The sequence below is a fragment of the Leishmania braziliensis genome, chromosome 29 (genome assembly GCF_000002845.2).
Source record: "Leishmania braziliensis MHOM/BR/75/M2904 complete genome, chromosome 29".
Lineage (NCBI taxonomy): Eukaryota > Euglenozoa > Kinetoplastea > Trypanosomatida > Trypanosomatidae > Leishmania > Leishmania braziliensis.
The window spans coordinates 719,284-738,028 of record NC_009321.2 but is presented as its reverse complement, the minus strand read 5'-3'; the positions used below and the strand labels follow the sequence as shown (position 1 = coordinate 738,028).

Below are 18,745 nucleotides of genomic sequence, written 5' to 3'. Positions count from 1 at the left end.
CGCTGCGATGCGGACGAGCCAGCCCCAGTGGGCATGCGCGCGAAGCGTGCGGCGTCTCCTGCACCCAGCCGGATGGGGTGCTGCGGCACAGGTGCCGGATGCATGACGAGGGCACCTCGAATTGCGCCGCGGGGTCCTCCCGACTCCAGTGTGGAGAGTCTCCACGCCGTACTGCGCAATACCGCGGGCTGGAACGACGGGAGGGGGGTGAAGCACGGCATACAGGCAGGGCACGTGGCCGCAGAGGGTTGTGAGCTGCTGCTGGCTCACTTCCTCTCTGAGCTCACGCGGCATGCACCTGGATCACCCCCCCCCCCTGTTACCCACACGGCAGACGCCGGCGCCTCTGCCCTTGAGCGTGCCCCTGGGCCGCAGCCCGGTGGGATCGAGGCGCGCAGTCCGCCCAGGTCCGGCTGGCGCCGGTGGCGCCGCATGCATCGGGAGCAGGGGGCAAGGAGGGATGAGAGGAACCCCCTCAGTGCGCGGGCCGATCCAGCGGCCGGACGGCTCGTCCCCGGCGATGTGGATGAGGCTGCAGCGCGGCAGAGGCATCCGTGCGATGCGGCGGTCTGTGCGCCTCTTTGCTGCGTTGTTACTCGAGGAAGAGAGGCGTGCTGAAAGGGAAAAGTGCGATTGCTGCGGCGTTGATATGGAGTGTACTTCACTTTCCTCTTTCACTTCTTTCAGGGCCACCCGGGCAGGCTGAAGTGCATAATCGGAGTAAAACGAACGTGAGGCATAAAAGGAGTCGACAAAGCGCGGCTGTTTGCTTTGAGTGCCGAGGCAGAAGTAGAAGATGCTCCGTGTGTGAGTGATACTCCGCACCTCGTCCCTCCTCGTTCTCTGGGGTACGATGCCAACGCCCCACCCCCACTTAGCAGTGTAGTCATGCGGCTTTCGTTTCCGTGTCTCGTATCTAGTCTGTGTTTTATTCACGTCGGATGGACTCTGCGCCTCTATTCCCTGGCATTTTTCTCCTTTGCCTTCTCCGACCTCTTCCTCGTCGTGCTCTGTGGGGCCACAACCCCCAGGATTCACAGAGAAACTTCCAAGAAGTGGAACGAAGGAAAGGCGGACTCTTGTCGGTGCGGACTACTGTGCAGCGAATAATCTAATAACGTGGACGCAGTATTGCATGCTACTACACGCTCTACACGTGCGATACCCCGCGAAGCTGCATTCGAGTTCCCCTCTCGCAACCTAAACACAGTCAGCGAGATACACACACTTCAAGTTCAGTGGTCCCTGCGTCTACGCATTGCCTACCTCTCTCTCCCCATTGTGGTGCATCTATACTCACCACTGCGTCTTCGCTTTCTCCCTCGGCGAACTGGCTGCCCTCTCTGTATTCTCTGTCAAGTGTGCCGCCAGCAAGGTGACCCGAAGAAAACCAACGCAAACGATTATACGCCCGCACACAGACTCTCAGGCATAATCCAGCCGCATTACGTACATCACTGCGAACACAGCGCAGCGGCGGCGACATTCAAAATTGTTTTGGTTGCCACTTCGTTTCCTTGTACCTATTCTCTTGTTCACGTGATCATCTACGCCATTGTGCCGCCATCCACGCGCTGCGCCCGTAATCCCTGTGGTACTCGTATCCCCTCACCTCTTCCCTCATCATCATCTCTCTCTCTCTCTCAGGCTTTTGCCTAACACTGAACAGTGGCTCAGACAAAACTCGAAGTGCTGGTGGTGCGTACGTGCATTTGTTGCCTTTTATCCCTTCCCTTTTATTTCGTTTTCATTTTTTTTATTGGGGGGACTTCCGCTCTCTTCGCAGGCGCCCTTTTCGTTTCGTCCTCTTCCCCGCGCCCGTGTGTTTGCCTTTTTTCTTTCTTTCGAGTCGCTGTGCTGTGCCCGGATATCGCTCCTAGCCGCCTCTGGCGGATAGTTTTGTATGGAATGGTGATGGAGTGACGTGGCTACATGTGTGTGTGTGTATGTGTGACCGTGCCCCACCGTCCCTCTTTGAGCATCTCTCCTTCCCACCTGCGGCACTTCGCCTTTCCTCTTTTCTCCTTTGGTGCTGACCCACGCATAGGCGAAAGCGTATATCAGCTAGCGCAGGGACTTCCACTTTTTTAGTGGCTCACGATAACTGCGTCGTTCTTTTATTTTTATTATTTTGCCACCCAGCCTTCTCTTTCTCGTGCTTCACTGCAAAGCGCACCTGGCGCGGGTGACTCCTTGTGTGTGCCCCCATCCTCACCTACTCGTCATCTGCTCTCCTTTCATTTCTTCGTCGCTCGCGTCTTCCCATCTTTCTTGTGTTACCCTCCCCCCCCACACACACACACACCTTCTCTTCCCCCCTTCTCAACTGTCGCTGTTGCTCGCCCTGTGGATTCTCTGGTGCTTCCTTTCTCATTGTTGTTAGTTCGCTTCTTCTATTGCGTCTCTTTTTCCCCCATTCATCTCGTTCCAGATCGATTTGTTGCCTTGCCCTATTGCCGTTGTTGTTTTCATTGTTCTCCCTCCTCTACCTCTCTACTCCGCCTTGCATCTGTTCGCATATTTTTCTGAGTGTTTTCGCCCCCCCCCCCCCTCCCTCCCCCTCTCTCTCTCTCTCCTGCGTGTGTGTGTATGTGCGTGTGCGTCTAGCTTGACTACTTACCGCCTTCACTACACATCGTCCACCCAAACATCCAGCAGTGCACGTTCGTTTCTGTCGTCTTCCTGAAGTTTCTTCGTCAGTCCCTCAAGGGGCTGGCAAGCAATAGAGGTGAAAGTGTGTACGCATACACATGCACACAGACGCTCAGCGCACCCAAACCTGCTTGATTCTTCTACGAAGTGAGGTAGCCGGAACGACGTGCCATGTACACTACCATCTCCAGCGCGTTCGCCGCATGGGCCACTGTTGGGGCGCACCGCGGAAACTGGCGAACGCGCGTGGCAAACTCGTGGATAGGTACGCAATCTAGTAGTCTATACACGCCGTCGTCTGCGTGTCTAACGTTGCATTCTGCGGTCGCACGTACCACAAGGACTGCTGTATGTCGGCGAGGAGGTGGCGCTGTGCTTGATGTTACCGTGTCGGATATGGAAGTGCTCCGAGGTCAACAGCTCAGCGTGTCCGTGCAAAGGCTTCTGTGGGGCCCTAAGGCACCATTTCCAGAGAAGATGATGGCAGTGCTCACGGAACAGCATATGACTGGAGTAGCATCGTCGGTGGTAGCAACTACCCGGGCCGCGCCGGTTGCCACTCGTATGCGCCGATCCGCGGCCTTGGACGCAGTCACTGCATCCATAGAAATGCTTGGTGACACCGGCGTAGCCATCCCCATGGGTGGCGCACCGCAGCCCACGAAAAGGGGTTCTCCTGCCGCTACTTCACCCAATGGCGGGGCTGCGTCCACGGGCACAGCAAGGCAAAACCTAGGGTCATCCGCTGCTACCCCCACATGTGACAGCTCCTCCGCGCCACTGTCAAGCACCGAAACACTGGTTGCAAGACCACCTGCACGAGTCTTCTCTTTCCGCGGCAATCCCCACGAGCTGCAGGACTGCCTTCGGGGTGCCAAAGTCCTAGTGTTTTTCTACAAAACATCATGTGCCCCTTGCACTGCGATTCGTTCAAAGCTGCTTCACGCGCTGGCAGGAGCTGGCGTTGCCGGTGATGGCGGTGCTACAGCTACACCACCAACCTCCACGGTGTTCGCTACAGAAGATTCAGGGATCGACGGCTCGTCACCTCCTCTGTCTGCGCCCTTACAGCTATATCAGAACAACCGAGAGAGGCCCACACGTGGACTAACCACCGCCCCAGTTGCCGCTGACACAGAGGCCACAGATGCCGCGGCTGTCGTAGCAACCACCGCGACCATGACGGTGGAAGAGCAGAAAGCCTGCAACGTTGCCTGTCGCTTCCTCGGGGGCGTGGCGAAGCCGTTCCCGCACTCCGTCATCCTACTCATGGTAGACACGAACGCGAATGCTGAGGTGACTGCCTTGCATGACATCCGCAGTCTCCCAACGTTCATGGCGTACCGAAACGGCTGCATTATAGGCCGCTTTGAGGGATCTCACGAGGACGAGATCGATAAGCTGGTAGACCTCCTCACGCAGGACTCGACTGAGAGAAGTCCCACCACTGACAACGAGAAGGCCTCTCAGCAGCAGCAGCAACAGGGCACAACCTCGTCACCTGTATCAGGAGACTACGATTCTCATCACCCGTGACTCTTTTTCTTCTCTTTCATAGGTCCTTTATTCGTTAGGCGCGCTGAATTGTGAAGAGGCATACAAGGCAGGAAAAAGCGGAATAGGCGAAATGGGGGAGACGAAGTGTGCGTCAGCACTGGCACGCCTTCCTCAGGCTCGCCTTCACAAAATACCATCGTCTCCTTCATAGCGGGTCGAATGCGTATCCGCCGGCTTTTTATTGATTGGGGGGGGGGTTGAGCGAGTCTGCATGCGCGCCTGTGTTACCACGCTGGTGTTGTATGGTGCTCTTCCCTACCCCTTGACTGGATGTCGTCGTGCTTTTCCCTCCTCCGTGCCCTTCGTCTTTCGGGTGTTGGGTGAGGAGTGGCTGCCAGCTGTCGTGGTACATGCGCCGCTGTGCGCTTTCGCTCGCGCTCTCTGGGAGCGTAAGTGCAACAAAGTATATAATGCCACGCTCTGGCGAAATGCATAAGAAGCGCCACAGGCGGCCAACGGGATCTGCGGAGACATGTGTATCCGTGCAGGGCCGTGTTGAAGAGGGTTGCCGACACGTACCTACATAAATAAACACAAGCAAGCAACAGGTAGTGGGGCACACAGCTCTACTGTGCATGAAGCGCCTCGGCCGCCATATTCATAGGGAACCAGCAAATTACCAATGAAAAAGAACGTGTTGACCAACTTCGGTCGCTAACTCTGAAGCTGGATAGCCACCTAAGGCAAGAGGGGTGGTAAGGAAGCAAGGAACGCATAACATCTCTTCGACTACTCTTGTGATCTTTCTGCCATGCGGTGGCCATTGTGCTTGAGTGAGCACGCCAGGCGGGAGGGAATTCGTTTCTTCGCTACAGCTGAGTGAAGTGCTTGTCAGCTCTTCCACAGAGTGACACTCAATGCGGCTGATGATTATCGGTCGCATGCAAGGGGCACGTTTCCCTGAGCCTTTCTTTCGTGCACTCTCCGCGTATCACTCCCACCCCTTTTCTCGCCCATCTCTTAACTCATTACCCCCTCCTTTTCTTGCTTTTTCGGTTTTGCATCCACACGGACAGCGGGGCATCCCTTTAGCCACTGTGAATTGGAACACGATGACAAAGTGGCCAAGCACGCAAAATCCTTAAAGCCAGAGATGCCGGCGCCCACTGCATGAATGGAGGACCTCGTCACCGGTCTCGGGCGCCAGGCCGACATCCCCGTTGACCCATGATATACCTATGCGGCATTCCGAGAGAAGAGCTACACGGCAGAAGCCATTTCACACCAAGGAACAAAAGGGACGCCGAGCTTACGAAACGGCAGAAGACCATCCTCTCCCAGTTGCGCACGGGCACCTGCCCGCACTTTGGATTCCTGCAGCGGCGGGTTGACAGGCGGTGACAGCACCGAGTGCAGATGGTGTGCTGCCTACTGCTCCGCCGACACTGTGGTGCCCCCAACCACCTGCGCTTGCCACGAGAACGTCCGACTCCGCGTTGTGCCCGATATGCCACGCGTGATTGGCGCGCCGCTCGAGGCTTGAAGCACACCTCGTTTCAGACTGAGATATTGCATGCAGTGGCCTGGTGACGCGCCTCTCTCTCGTACTGCATGGGGCTCCCCGTCGTGTGCCTGTCGCTGCCCCTCTGCGGCCCCTCAGCACGACAAGCCGTGGGCTCTTTGTGCGCCGGCACGCGCCTCTCCATGGGCCCCCTCTGCCTGCCACACCCGCTGCTGGCACGGACTCATGGCAGCGTCCCGCCTGTCGCGGCCCATGCCTGCACGCCCTCCGCGGCATCGGCGGAAATGGCGGATAAGGCCCCCAGGCAACAACGCGGTCCTGAAGCGCAGGCCCCGTGCGGCTGGCATGGTGTGCCGCATCCATCCAGGACCCGCAGAGGCCAGCAGTGCACGAGTGGTGAGCGGGAGCGGCGCGCTGCGATGCGGACGAGCCAGCCCCAATGGGCATGCGCGCGAAGCGTGCGGCATCTCCGTGGTGCTCTTATAGATATGGCTATTACTGTCATCTCTCTGCTTGTGTGCGTGAGTGCGAGTCTTTCCGTTGTAGCGTACTTTGTACCTCCCGCCGTCTCCTTCTTTCTCTTACCCTTTCGTTGTGTCCTCTCTTCTTTGCATGGGACTGTGGGGGTTTCCAGTCGCGTGTAAATGCGACCGCTTCACGCACGACATCACAAAGTCCGACGCCTTCAATTGTGCACCACGTGCTGGTGAGCTTGTCTACTACGTGCAAAGCCAGTCGATGTGCCTTAGGCAGCTTCGCTGGGGCGATGGACTAGCCGACTGCAGGGCCCACCTACCCAACTTATCGGATGGATGTGGAGTTCATCTCTGGCTGAGACAGGGCGGTGCCGGGGTTTCTTCTTTTCTGCCTCTTCAAAACATTCAGTGACGGGTGTCTTGATGAGAACCGGACTGGTCAGGCGGGGGCACTGACAGTCCTGTGACAGCAGTGAACTACGAATGACATGGTGCCTCTGCGAGCCGCCGTACGTGGGGTAGCACTGTGGCCTCAACGCCTCGGTTGTCGAAGCGCGCGCACAGCAACTGAACGCGCTACCGATCTGGGGTATACATATGTGGAAGGAGGGGAATCTGGCTTGGTGGATGCCACGGCCAGCGATGACGGCGGTGGAGGCGCGACTGCCTGTATTACTCACGTCGCCGCAGTCTTTGGAGTGGCTGCGATAGCGCGACTCACGTGCCCTCTCGGCAACGTTGACCGTGTCAGTGCAATGACATTGCCCGGGTGCCGCTCGTCGTGAAGGGTGTCATCGAGTCCTCCCTTCCTCAGTACCCACCCCCAACGGCAACGTTTCTCTGGACGGGACAGGCTTGCTCATTTGGTGGAAGTCAGCTCGAGAGGGGCAAGGCTGGGGCTTACTGCGTGGCTGTAAGCGGAGAGCGCATGGATGGACCAGTGCGTGGGACCGTTTTCAGTCTGTCGTTGGGTGTGTCTGCCGCGCAGGTGCGGGGGAGTTTAAATGGAGGCCCGACTTCGCTGCAAATCGTCGCCTTAGCACTGCCAGTGTGTTTGCTGAAACTCGATGCTGGCACTGCTTCAAGCAGGGTACTCCCACGGCGTGGCAGTCATTACTGTTCTCATTTGGCATGTCCATTGACAACAGTCGCACTTCCATCGCCACCACACCACTCTCGCTGGCAGCCTTCACCTCAACCCTTCATCGGCCTCTGGGATCTCAACTACGGCGCTGACGGGCCGGAAATCGAAGGTACGGTACCGCTGCTGCTACCGGCGCACGTACGGCTACCACCACCGCCACGGCGGTGCAGTCGCAGCCCATCACGCTCGCACTTCTCTCGCTTTTCTGGAAAGCAACGTGCGGCGCTGTGGTAGCAAAAGGCTGCTCTGGGTGGGGTAGTAGTGGCTCAAGGAGTAGTGTTGACGTGTGTGGTACAGGTATTCTCCAATAGCACCACCGGTACCGCCCGCAGCGCTTTGACGCCGTCTGCCTGCACCATCAGTTCAGGAGCACCTGTGGCTGTGGAGTGCTGTCGCGTCGCCCGAGCTCACACGCTGAATGGTCAGCAGCTGATGGAGCACGTCATCCTAAGGTCACCGGATACGCAGCACTGATCATGGAAGGCTATACCCCTTGTTGTCTGCATCGCCACCTGTATCGGTGTTGCAGGCGGTGCTCTACGAGCTCTAGTCCCACAATATACTTCGCAGGCATGTCGCTCAAGCAACTATAGCTGTGGACCTGAAGGGCAAAGACGTTCCTGGGATGCAGCCAGGTATTTAGCAGCACACCTAACGAGTATAGTGAGGGTAATCTAGCTGTGGTAGGTGGAAGAGGAACAGAAAGGTGCGAGTATGCGTGGCCGCGCGAAATTGTGCTCTTCGCGCCGAAGAGTGGCAGTATCTCATTCGCTCGCGTCGGTCACACAGACGCCTCTCTCTCTCTCTCTCTGCGTGCGTTTGCAGGCATATGTGGCCGTATGTAGGGCGATTCTTCAGCTCTTTCACTGTGTGTGTGTGTGTGTGTGTTTATCTTTCCAGATCACCGACAGTGGTGTTACAACAGCAAGAGGAATAGCAGTATGACACACACACACAAGAGTGAACTGAGAGCTCAAGACAACAACACGACAAGAGGAGAAATTACACTTTGTGTTTTGATCCCCAGCCCCCCAAAGCGCATCATAATGCCCGCATTCTTCGCTCAGTACCTTGTGCCTCATGAAGTCCCTGCTAGTCTGTTTGACGTCCACACATGCTCTTCTTGACGTTGAAGGGTTCATGAGCCACATCGAGCGCCACCTTTAAGGAAGGCGGAAGCAGAGAAGAAACGCTCCCCGCCGCCCTCTCCGTCCTGAGCGTGTCTCCTCTTTTTCCCTTTCTATGACAAGCACTCCCCCCCCCTGTTCCCATCTCGTAGTGAGTGCTTGCTTCACTTTCATATGAGTAACGACTCTCTCTCTCTCTCTCTCGCTTGCTCCCTCTATTTAGTCCTCAGTTTATTCGCCTCTCATCACTAAGCGAAGAACAAGCGGCAGTTGAATTCTGGATTGTCCCCTCGGTGGCGTGTAGCCGATACGCTTTCTGCTCCTTTACCTGTTGTGCGTCGATAACCGCCCCTCAAAGGTACGCATACCCACAAGCCCAGGTGCGTACACCAATCGAGCTTACGTGCTGCTGCTGTTGTTCTTGCCCTCGCTTTGCTTCGCCGCGCTCGCTCCTTTTCTTGCCTTTCATTCTTTCTTTTGCCATTTCCGTCTTCTTCTTAATCTGACTTTTCCTTGCTGCTTGCGCTGTCTTGTCTGCTTCCCCGCCCGCGTCCCACCGTCTCCCCCCACTCCCCACCGTCTCCGCTTTTTTTTTCCCTTTCGTTTGACTCTTTTGCGGTTGTCGATCGCACACGCTTCACCTCCCCCCTCTCTCTAAGTTGCTACGACTGAATCCCTCTTTCTCTCGTATTTTACTGCCGCGCTTGTTTTCTAGTGCCCCTCAGAGTACCCAACACCTCACCCATACAGCCATACACGTGGGTGCATCTAAGGATTGAGAAGACACCTTCGACAGCGGGGAAGATGATGCCGTCTTTGGGGTTACCCAGCATTCGTGAGGACATGAGCAATACAGCGGCGGAGCTCCAGCAAAGCACCGACCGTTTTCTCAGTGACGCGTCCCCGGCGGAGGAATCGCGGCAGATCGCGCTGCAGTCCGAGCCGGTGGTGCTGCGCTTGCACCACATCGGCAAGAGCTACCCGATTGCCGACTCTGATGAGCGAGTTGTGGCGCTTAAGGACATTACCCTGGATGATGCAGACAATTCCACCGCGGAAGCAGCGGCACAGAAAGCCTCCAGTGTGGGGCCCCTGCAGCGCGGCAATCTGCCCCTGCCGTTCGCACCGGTGCGACGCGGCGAGTTTATCATGATCCGTGGCCCTAGCGGTGGTGGCAAGACAACGCTATTAAACATCATTGGCACCATCGATTCCTGCACCGAGGGCACGATCGAGCTAAACGGACGCATCATCAGCAAGGACACTAAGGAACATGTACTGGCAGACATCCGCCTCAAGTCCCTCGGCTTCGTATTCCAGACGTTTAACTTGATCGCAACAATGACAGCCGCGGAGAACGTGGAGCTGCCCATGACGCTGCTGGGGAATATGTCGCCGAAGAACATGCGGCTGCGGTCTCGCCAACTGCTCACGCTAGTCGGACTGCGCAACCGCATCAACCACCTCCCCTCCGAGCTCAGTGGTGGCGAGCAGCAGCGCGTGACAATTGCGCGGAGTTTGGCGAACAACCCGTCGCTCCTCCTCCTCGACGAGCCAACCGGCGACCTGGACACGACTAACACAATCGAGGTGATGGACCTCCTTATGCGCATTAACCGCCGTACGAAGACGACGTGCATCATGGTCACACACAATCCTGACATCGAGTGCTATGCCGACCGCATCCTCTACGTGAGCGATGGCCGTTTTGTCAAGGAGGTTTTCAACACCTTGCCCACGTGCCTCAACCTGGAGGCTTACACCAAGTACCTGGCCGCCAAGGAGAAGATGATCACTGGCCTCAACGAGAGTGGGATCGAGGGCGACAGCGACCCAGATACCGTAATGGCGGCGATAGCTCCCGCTATCGCCGGCAAAAACGACAGGGATTATGAGAATCTGAAAACAGACTCCAGCAGGGCGACGGCGAAGACTCTCAGCGAGATGCAGTTAGCGCACTTCTCTGTGAGGCCTGCCATGTCACTCTCGGGAACCGCGCGCCATCCCGGCTCTCCGGTCGCCGCCATGTCGCCAACCATCAACAGCGCCGCTGTGCCCTCTGTGGCCACCTCTTTGCAGCTGCATCGGGAGGAGAGAGAAGCCCACAACGAGCTGTAGCGCTCAAGTGCCACCACGGCATCTGGCCATGACTGCGCGTGTGCCAGGAGGGGGGGTGCCTGCGCACCCATCCCCACGCCGCGCCAAAAAGCCCTGGGCACATATAGTCAGTGGCGCGAAAAGGAGGGGTGGTAGGAGACACTGACGCCCTCCTCTCGTTTTCCTGTGCCTTTCTGGGTTTGTGAGCGCGCACACCGTACTCGCGGACATCCCCCTCCCCCTTTTTTTTCTGTTTGTATTCCAACGGACACGCTCAACTCGCCCGCGTGCCACCTTCCATCTTGCGCCTTCTGTCTACTTTTCGTTTTGTCTTTGTTTCCATTCATTCTTGTTGCTTGGCAGATCGCGCTTGACGGCGCTCTACAATGTGCTGGTCGTGCTTCTCTCTCTCTATATCTCTCTCTGTGTATCTTTTTATTTTGCTGTTGGTGCTATTCTCGTTGTCGTTGCCCTCTGCGTCGTTAAGACTTCTATCGACGACAATGGTGACTCCGTCGTGCGTTACGCATGTTGCGGCCATCTGGCAATCTCCTGCTTCTCTTTTGCACTTCTGTTGTTTTTTTTTTCTTCTCGCCACTCGCTTTGTCCGGGGCGAAGCACCCATGGGGGTGTCGATCGGAGAAGCGGACGGGGAGAGAGAGGACTCAGGACACTCCCTGGCTCTCTGCCCCTTTCTCTTTGCTCTCTCTCTGTTCCATCCCCCTCCTCCGTGACCTACAAATATGCACAGCTCATCACGTGCCCCCGAGTAATACGCGGAAAGAGAAGATCACATTGCGCTGCCGAAGTAAATCAAGAGATGCGTGTGTGCTGATGTATGGTTGAATAGGGCAAAAGGGAAGAGGAGGGGTGAGAGTCGCGCTGATAGGTATGGTGGGCACATAATACTCATACATGTGTGCGTGTGTGTTAGCACACGGCTCTCGTGTGTACGTGGTGGTTTGCTGCGGGAACTCTTTTTGACCTGTGCCTAGGAAGTGCCTTCCCTGATGACGAGGGCACCACGCCTCAGCACGTGGTGTCCACGGGGTCCAGTGCCGCCACTCGGTGTGGGGAAGTCAAGCAACCCCCCACCCCTCCGTCCCTGCCGGTGCGGACCCACTGCTGGCGGTGACAGGGCCCAGTGCCTACGACGTGGGGAGGGGCCAGAGCGATGTATCGCTCGTGATGCCGGCGGTCAGGGCCTGGGCGGCGTTGCATTGGAGCGGCCTGCGACGGTGAGGTCGTTTGTGCCGCCCATATGACGGGTGAGGTGTCAGCGTGGCGCGAACGCGTCTCACCCGGCCCACGCCGAGGTGGATACACCAGGTGGCGACTGGCGTGATGGGCGTCGCTGTGAGGTGATCTGTGAGACGGAGGTATGCGGGGTTTGAGGCAGGGGCCGAGTTGGTGCACTGCTGTAACAGGTACGTCGAGGGCTTCTTCGCACTACGCGATGAGCCTGTGTAGCCGGCTTTCGCGCAGACTAGGGCTTATACCACGCTCTATGGCAGGGAGTGGACACGCTCAAAAGAAAAGGCGGCGTTTCCTCCCTTCTTTCTCGGTCTGCCAGTGTTGCATTCCTGTCGTGTTTCCCGCTGTCTGTATTGTACGATTCTCGGGCACTGCCTCTTCCTCTTGGCCACTCGTCCCCCATCCCCCCACACACACAGTCGTTCTCTCTCTCTCTTGCGTCTTCGGTTTTTTCTTTCGTTCATGTGGTTTTGTTTGCTTTGTAGGTGCCCTTGAGTCAACCCCCCACCCACCCCCACCCCCTTTGTCACTCGCCTCCATTCACCTTGGAAAGAGGAGAACATTTTTCACTTTTCGCCCCACCTCGGTGGGTGTTCAACTGTGTCTCCGTCTCCCGCTCTCTTCCCCTGACCTCCTACACCTTCTTACCGCCCCTTTTACCGCATGTTTCGGCCGTTCGGTGAGGAGGTGTGTGTGTGGGGGAGGGGAGGAAGGTGTTGTCCACGCACCCATGCCTATCTTTTTATTTCGCTCTCTATATGTTTTCTGCTCCTCTCGCTCTGTCTCGGGGGAGTGGTGGAGCGTGTGTCTCTTAGCTGCCGTCGTCGTTGTGTTCTTTTCTGTGTGTGTGCGTGCTTCGGCCCCCCTCTCTCTTCATCGCAGCGCTCGCTCGCTCTTTCAGTGGTGGGTTGAGTTTTCTCCCCTTGCCTATCTTTTTCCCAGCGCTGAAGCAAACAGGCCCCCAAAGGAAGAGGCCATGTGAAAGGCGAGTGCGACGGGTTTTAGCACTTTCACGCAGTCTCCGTGTGTTTGTGTGTGCGTGTTCTTAACTGACTGCAGGAGCGAAGTTGGGCTCGTGGGGATGCCGGATGATCCGTCATGTCAATCAGCTCAGTGTGCTGTCCCGCGATGTGCCAGGCGCTTTGCATGCTACCCACATCTACTGCACTGCATTTGCGCGCAAGGGCATCCACGTGCCTCTGAGGTGACATTTTGTCCTTTCTGTGAATTGCCTCTCCTTTGCTCTGGGATGCCGGGTGCTGCTTCTCTCTCTCCCCTTCCTGTGTGTTCAACACGAATGCTAACAATACTTATTGCCTTCTCTTCTACCCCTTTCTTTCATCTCGACGCTCTTCGTTCTACGGGCGTTGCACACTTGCTCTGTCATGCACATACACACACATCTGTACTCTACCTCGATTCCGACACCATCACCTTGCGGATGCGCCATCAGCTGCTTCAGCCTTCACACTGCAGTAGGAACACCGAAAAGAAAAGAAAAAAACAGAAGAGAGACGGGGGGAAAGGAACGCCCACGGAAGAGCAACGTATACGGCCGCTGACGCTTCTTAATCCCGCTCACTTTTTCACGCCCAAAGGCGCTTTCTTATCCTCTTTTCTTGCTGTTCTTGCTCCTCCTTCTCCTCTCTCCACCTCTGTCACCGTTTGCTACGCTGCAGGTCTCTTTTCCCTCTGCTCTGTATGTCTGTAGCCTCCACGTGGCTGTGTCGTCTTCATACGTGCGCGCGTGCCTCCAGGCGCACTGGCCCTTCCCCTTTCCCCTCTATCAGTCACCTCTCGCCCACTCACGCACGCGCGTAAAACGAGACGTCCGTACTGTTTCTTGCAATCCCTCTGTTTCTTTTTTTCCTCCTTGTTCACGTGTACTCCCACGCAGCGGCACGCGGGCGTATGGTGAAGGGAGGAACCGTACAGCGCACGTGAGCATACGTAAACAGGCACACACACGCACACACATACACCGACGTGCGCAGCTCCCCGTGAAGGCGACTGTGCATTCTTCTCTCGTCTGTTTGCGCGGCTTGTGTTCGTCTTCAAACGCGCGTCGTGTGTACGTTTTCCTGCTCCTCCTTTTTCTTTTTTCTCCTTCGGTATAGAGGTCTACACGTTTGCTCTGTGATTCTTCTTCACATTCCCCCCGGTACCCTCCTATCACCCTCTACCCAGCCCCTCCCATTGGAGGCCCTCTCCCAGTTTACCTTGACGTTGCACACTGCACGCTGATCAGGTTTGTCGAGTGCGTGTGTGTGTGTGTGTGTGTAGGCACATTGTTTGACCACTGTTTAGCATACCAATTTGGCTACTGCCATCCTCGCTTCCCGAAGTGATTCGCTTTCATTTTTTTTTTTTCGGGGTGTGTGGGGGGTGAATTTCTCTGAATGTGCGCGTGTGTGCCAGTGCTTGCAGGTGTCGTCGTCTTCTCCAATGCTTTGTGAACTTTTCTCGTGTACTCACACTCATTGTACTGCCCCTCCCACTTTTTGGTAGTCTTCACTTTGGGGTGCCTTTCCTCTACTCGAACTTCCCCGTCACGCAGAAACGCACGCCCATACATAACAAAGCACGCATTTTGCGTAGATGCAAGAGCTCCCTCGTCGAGGGGCAAGAAAGGCTCGGCGGGAGGTCACTGTGGAGCCTCTCGCCACCGCCGCCGCCTCACCCACCTCTACAGTCGACAAAGATAAAGATGCCCAAAGGAGCGGGTCAGCTGAAGATGACCTGTCAGACGCGCTACCGCCCACCACTCCAGCTGTTGCCTCATCCCTCCCGGCATCGACCCGCAACTCTAAATCGGGGCCCACCATTGAGTGCTGGATCTGCTTTGACAGCACCAGCATTCCTTCCAACCCTATTGTCACCCACCGCTGCCGTTGTCGCGGCTCTGTCGGGTATGTTCATCAAAAGTGCATCGATCGCTGGGTCATTCAGCAGCGCAACCGCGCCTGCCGCAGTTGCGGGGCGTCCTACCAGCTGGTCCACTCCGAATATCCCCATGGCGCTAACCTCCCGCTGAGACCGCATGAACGTCGCATGTTCCTTTTCAAGCATTTTATTAAGCCGCTCCTCCTCGAATCAGCTGAGACGCTCTGTTGCGTTCTTCTTCGCTTTGTCATTATTCCGCTTCTGCTTGGACTCGTTTACAGTTTTAATCGCTGGTCACTTCTCTGGCAGCCCATGGCGACTACCCTGTCAGCCTTCGCAACATCCTTGAAGCGCAACTTCAGTCATACCACCTCATCCGGCGTGCCTGGCAGCCAGGAGGCGTGGGAAGAGGAGGGCAGCGCGTACACCATGACGGAGTCCTTCTTGGCGTGGGCCGACGCGATTCTCTTTGGCCTTGTCTTGTGCACTGTTATGAACGCAGTGGCAGTGGGGTGGAAGAAGTGGGACCACTACTTCCGCACTGCCCGCGCGAGACTCGCTCGCGAGACAGCGAGGCAAGCCCAAGAAGAGTTGGCTCGAATCGCAGCAGTGCTTCCCGTGGGCCCTCTCCACTTTGGCGAAGAGAACGACGCGAGAGCGAGGGAGGGGGAGAGGGCAGAAGCTATTGAGGAGTGGATGCACAATGATGCACCACAGCCGCAGCAGCGGCACCATCGGGAAGCGTTGCCAGAGGGTTTTGGTGTAGAGGAGTGGAGACTGGAATGGGGACCCTTGAGGGCGGCGGAAAATGTGCCTTTGCTTCGCGAGGATGCACGTGGTGCGCGTCAACCCGAGGCACGAGCAGCGGGAGACGAGCAGCACTCGAGCGGCGACAGTGACAGCGATGGCGATGGCGACAGCGACAGCGACATCGACACGTCATACCGGCTTTCCTTCGTCGACGAGGTCTTTGACACGATCGACCGGCTGAAGTCCGGCGCCGGTGGCGGCGGCATGAAGCGGCTTTTACCTTCGTCGATATGGCAGCTCTGCTACGGTCTTGCGCTGACGCTGCTGCTGCGCTCGAGCTGGGGCAGGGCAGTCGCGGCACTTGCCTTTGCCGGCTTCATCGTGAGTTGGCGCTACCGCCATACGCGGAACGTCCTGACCACCCAGAAGCGGCGCATATACGAGGTGGCGGAGCGCGTGCCGCTGCTGTCGCAAGAAGAGGTGAAGACACTCTTTGGGGTCTACCTCGTGGACGCCTTTTTCTTCTACGGTGCGTTGCCGGAGCTGGGGGGAATCATGCTGCACTACGCCGTCGCCCCCTACATCGATGTCGGTTTTGATCGCGGCTTCCTCGCCTTTTTGCACGGCCTCACAGTGCTGAAAGTGACGCTCTATTGGGTGGTGGGCGCGGTGCTGGTGATGCTGCTCACCGCGATGGAGTTGACGGTTGTCGGCCCCTTGTTCGCCAACGGCGTCGACCTATTTTTTGTGCGCAGCTTCGACGCCCGCTGGGACTCCGTCTTGGGGTATTGGCGCTGTGTCGTAACGCAAATATTCGACTCAGACCCTTCCCGCATTGTTCGCGGCTTTCTCCGCGTGGCGGTGGTGGAGCTGTTGGTGCTTCTTATTTTTGTGCGAGTGCCACTTTGGGGAATGCTGGGGTTCCGTGATTTTCTCTGGGGTGACGGCACAGCTCCGCTGACGGGGCGCCCACTAAAGATGTCGCTTTCCCTGGGCATGACGACCGGATACGACATCGGTATGGCCGACAGCTTTCACGAGTGGCGCCGCACCGAAGTGCTGCGCCTTCTGGCGGAGCAGGTGCTTCTCCCTTTCGGTGCCATGTACTCTGCCCGAGTACGGGAGCAACTGACGCAGACGTCTGAGTCGATCCCTTTCGGCACCATCGACACCATGATGCTGGCCGCCGTGAGTTCCACTTCCATGACACTCGACGCGCAAGAGCTGTGGGAGCAGGTCTGGGGCAACATGTCGGATCGCTCAGTTTTCCTCTTTCACATCATTGACCCCGTCTCCGCCAATAAGGTTGCAGCGGCGTCGGAGGGGTTTCGCAACACGCTGGTGCGCCTGCAGAAGCCGCTGGAGTGGTTGCGCGTAGCAACAGCTGAGGACGGTGTGTGCAACACGCTGGTGGCCTTGTCATCCCCAGCAGGGTGGGCGAAGAAGCCGCAGTTGGAGATGCCGGCTGCAGATTTGGAGGCCATTGTGGCGCCGCCGTCCGCGGTATCAGAGCACAAATGCGTCTCAACTGCACGTGCGCATCAGATAGTGCTCGACGCGTGGAGACGCACGTATCATAATACTATGAGCCACATTACCGGTGCCCTGAGCCCCGAGGCGATGCCGACACCGCCGTCATTCTACGTGGAGAACGACTCGGTGAAGGTCGAACCTCACACAGTGAGTGTGGCCAAGTGCTACATGGCCGCATTGCAGCTGTCGTACCCCTACCTGGGCATGGGCCGCTGGCGCACCCTCACATACGAGTGGTGGTCGCTGCTGCTTCTGCGCAACACCTTCTTAAACTACATCGTCAACATCCTAATGCTCGTGGCATCCGTATCCACAGTCCTCTCCTGCTTCGCTGTGTACCCGCTGCAGCGAGCGCAGCTACGCATTCTCTTTCCGGTGGTTCGCTGGATTGGGCAAAGTGTCGTACACATGGAGAACTACCTGTTCGATCCAGAGCAACTTCGTGCGGTGGAAGGATTTGTGGAACAGGAGGGCGAGGACGAACTTGTCCTGCCTCCGATGGTCGAGCCGCTGGGGTTCGACCGGCGCGAGGAGTATGTGGAGAAAGCTGCTATTCCATCGTACCTCCTGCTGCGTCGTGTGGTAGTGGCGGTTCTCTTCCTCGCTGTTGCGTCCGTCATGGTCTGGATGATGCCCGTGCTGTGCGGCACACTCCTTCTGTGCATCACGAAGAACGCGCTGCCGGTCTTTGTAGGGGCGGTCGCCTTGAGCTTCTTCTTCTGGGACCCCATGTTGTTTGCGCGCTCTATCATCTTCGGCATGGCCCTCACCATTGCCATTGCGTTCGCCGTGCCAATCATCAGTATCATCTACATCTGCCCTTTTGTGCGGCTGTTCTGGAGCAGCTACCCCTCCCTAGTGGAGGAAACGTTTGAGCGGAAGTACGACGTGCATCAGATGGTTGGGCGTTACCCGGGGTCAGACGCAAGCAGCGTCGACGATACGGATGGCGAGTTGGACAGCGACTGGGAAAGCGTCGACTCACGCGACGCAGTTGACGGAAATGCCGAGGCCGAGGTCCAGGATGGGGAAGCGGAGCCAGAGGTCGGGGATGAGACGCATGACGGCGTGGAGGATGTACCAGCTTCCTAACACGCTGCACCCCTCCCTCTCTCACGCACCGCTCCATGACGCTGTCTCTCGCTATACAGCTTCTCCCGCTCCTCCCCTTTGTTTCCCCACTCGCCCGCACATCAAGGCTGACATCGCCATCGCACCGCTCTCTCTCTCTGTAGGAGGTCTCTTTCTAATGTATTTGTCGGGACTTTGTCCGTTCGCTGTTTCCTCGTCGCTTCCCTGCGTGCCACGTCTTGAAAGGTGAAAGAAGGGACAATAAAAGGGAGCAAGAGGAGTATTATGGAGGAGGGCCAGACGCATTTGTGATAAGAGTGGTGGTGACGCACGCAAGTGTGTGTCTGTGTGCGTGTGTGTGCCTGTTCTGCGCGCTATTGGGATCCCACTACTCACGCTGATCTTCCCCTCCTTGGTACAACTTCTCTCTGCCGGTTGCTCGTGGTCTCGCACTTACTTACCCTTTGGAGCTTTCCTACTTCTTCTGACCTACTCATGGACGGGCAGAGTTCACACTTGCCTTGCTGTTGCGCTTGTCTCTACCCCCCCCCTCTCTTCCCTCCCTCTTGTGCTGGAAGCGTGGCTGAGCCCAGGAAGGTGATAACAGCACTTGGCAGTGGAGGTGATGCTAGTTGAGAGGAAGTGGAGGAGGTGTGTGTGTGTGTGGAAGAGCATCAAAACCAAGTCGCCCTTGTAGCACATATGAGTCGCACTTAGAGAGCGGGTGGCACACCCACAC

At 57.2% G+C, this 18,745-nt stretch overlaps 3 protein-coding genes across 3 annotated transcripts; all 3 read left to right on the top strand.

Annotated features, from left to right (window-relative positions):
• Window positions 1-2,823: 2,823 nt before the first annotated feature.
• LBRM_29_1760 (conserved hypothetical protein) lies at window positions 2,824-4,188 on the top strand (the record flags this gene model as incomplete). Its single annotated transcript, XM_001566470.2, has 1 exon — window positions 2,824-4,188. One exon carries the CDS (start codon window positions 2,824-2,826, stop codon window positions 4,186-4,188), a length of 1,365 nt encoding a protein of 454 aa, XP_001566520.2.
• Window positions 4,189-9,222: 5,034 nt separating this feature from the next.
• On the top strand, window positions 9,223-10,536 carry LBRM_29_1750 (putative ABC transporter domain protein; the record flags this gene model as incomplete). Its single annotated transcript, XM_001566469.2, has 1 exon — window positions 9,223-10,536. The coding sequence occupies one exon, from the start codon at window positions 9,223-9,225 to the stop codon at window positions 10,534-10,536; it is 1,314 nt and encodes a 437-aa protein (XP_001566519.1).
• A 3,831-nt stretch (window positions 10,537-14,367) lies between these two features.
• LBRM_29_1740 (putative Zn-finger domain protein) lies at window positions 14,368-18,027 on the top strand (the record flags this gene model as incomplete). Its single annotated transcript, XM_001566468.1, has 1 exon — window positions 14,368-18,027. The coding sequence occupies one exon, from the start codon at window positions 14,368-14,370 to the stop codon at window positions 18,025-18,027; it is 3,660 nt and encodes a 1,219-aa protein (XP_001566518.1).
• Between the last annotated feature and the right edge of the window lie 718 nt (window positions 18,028-18,745).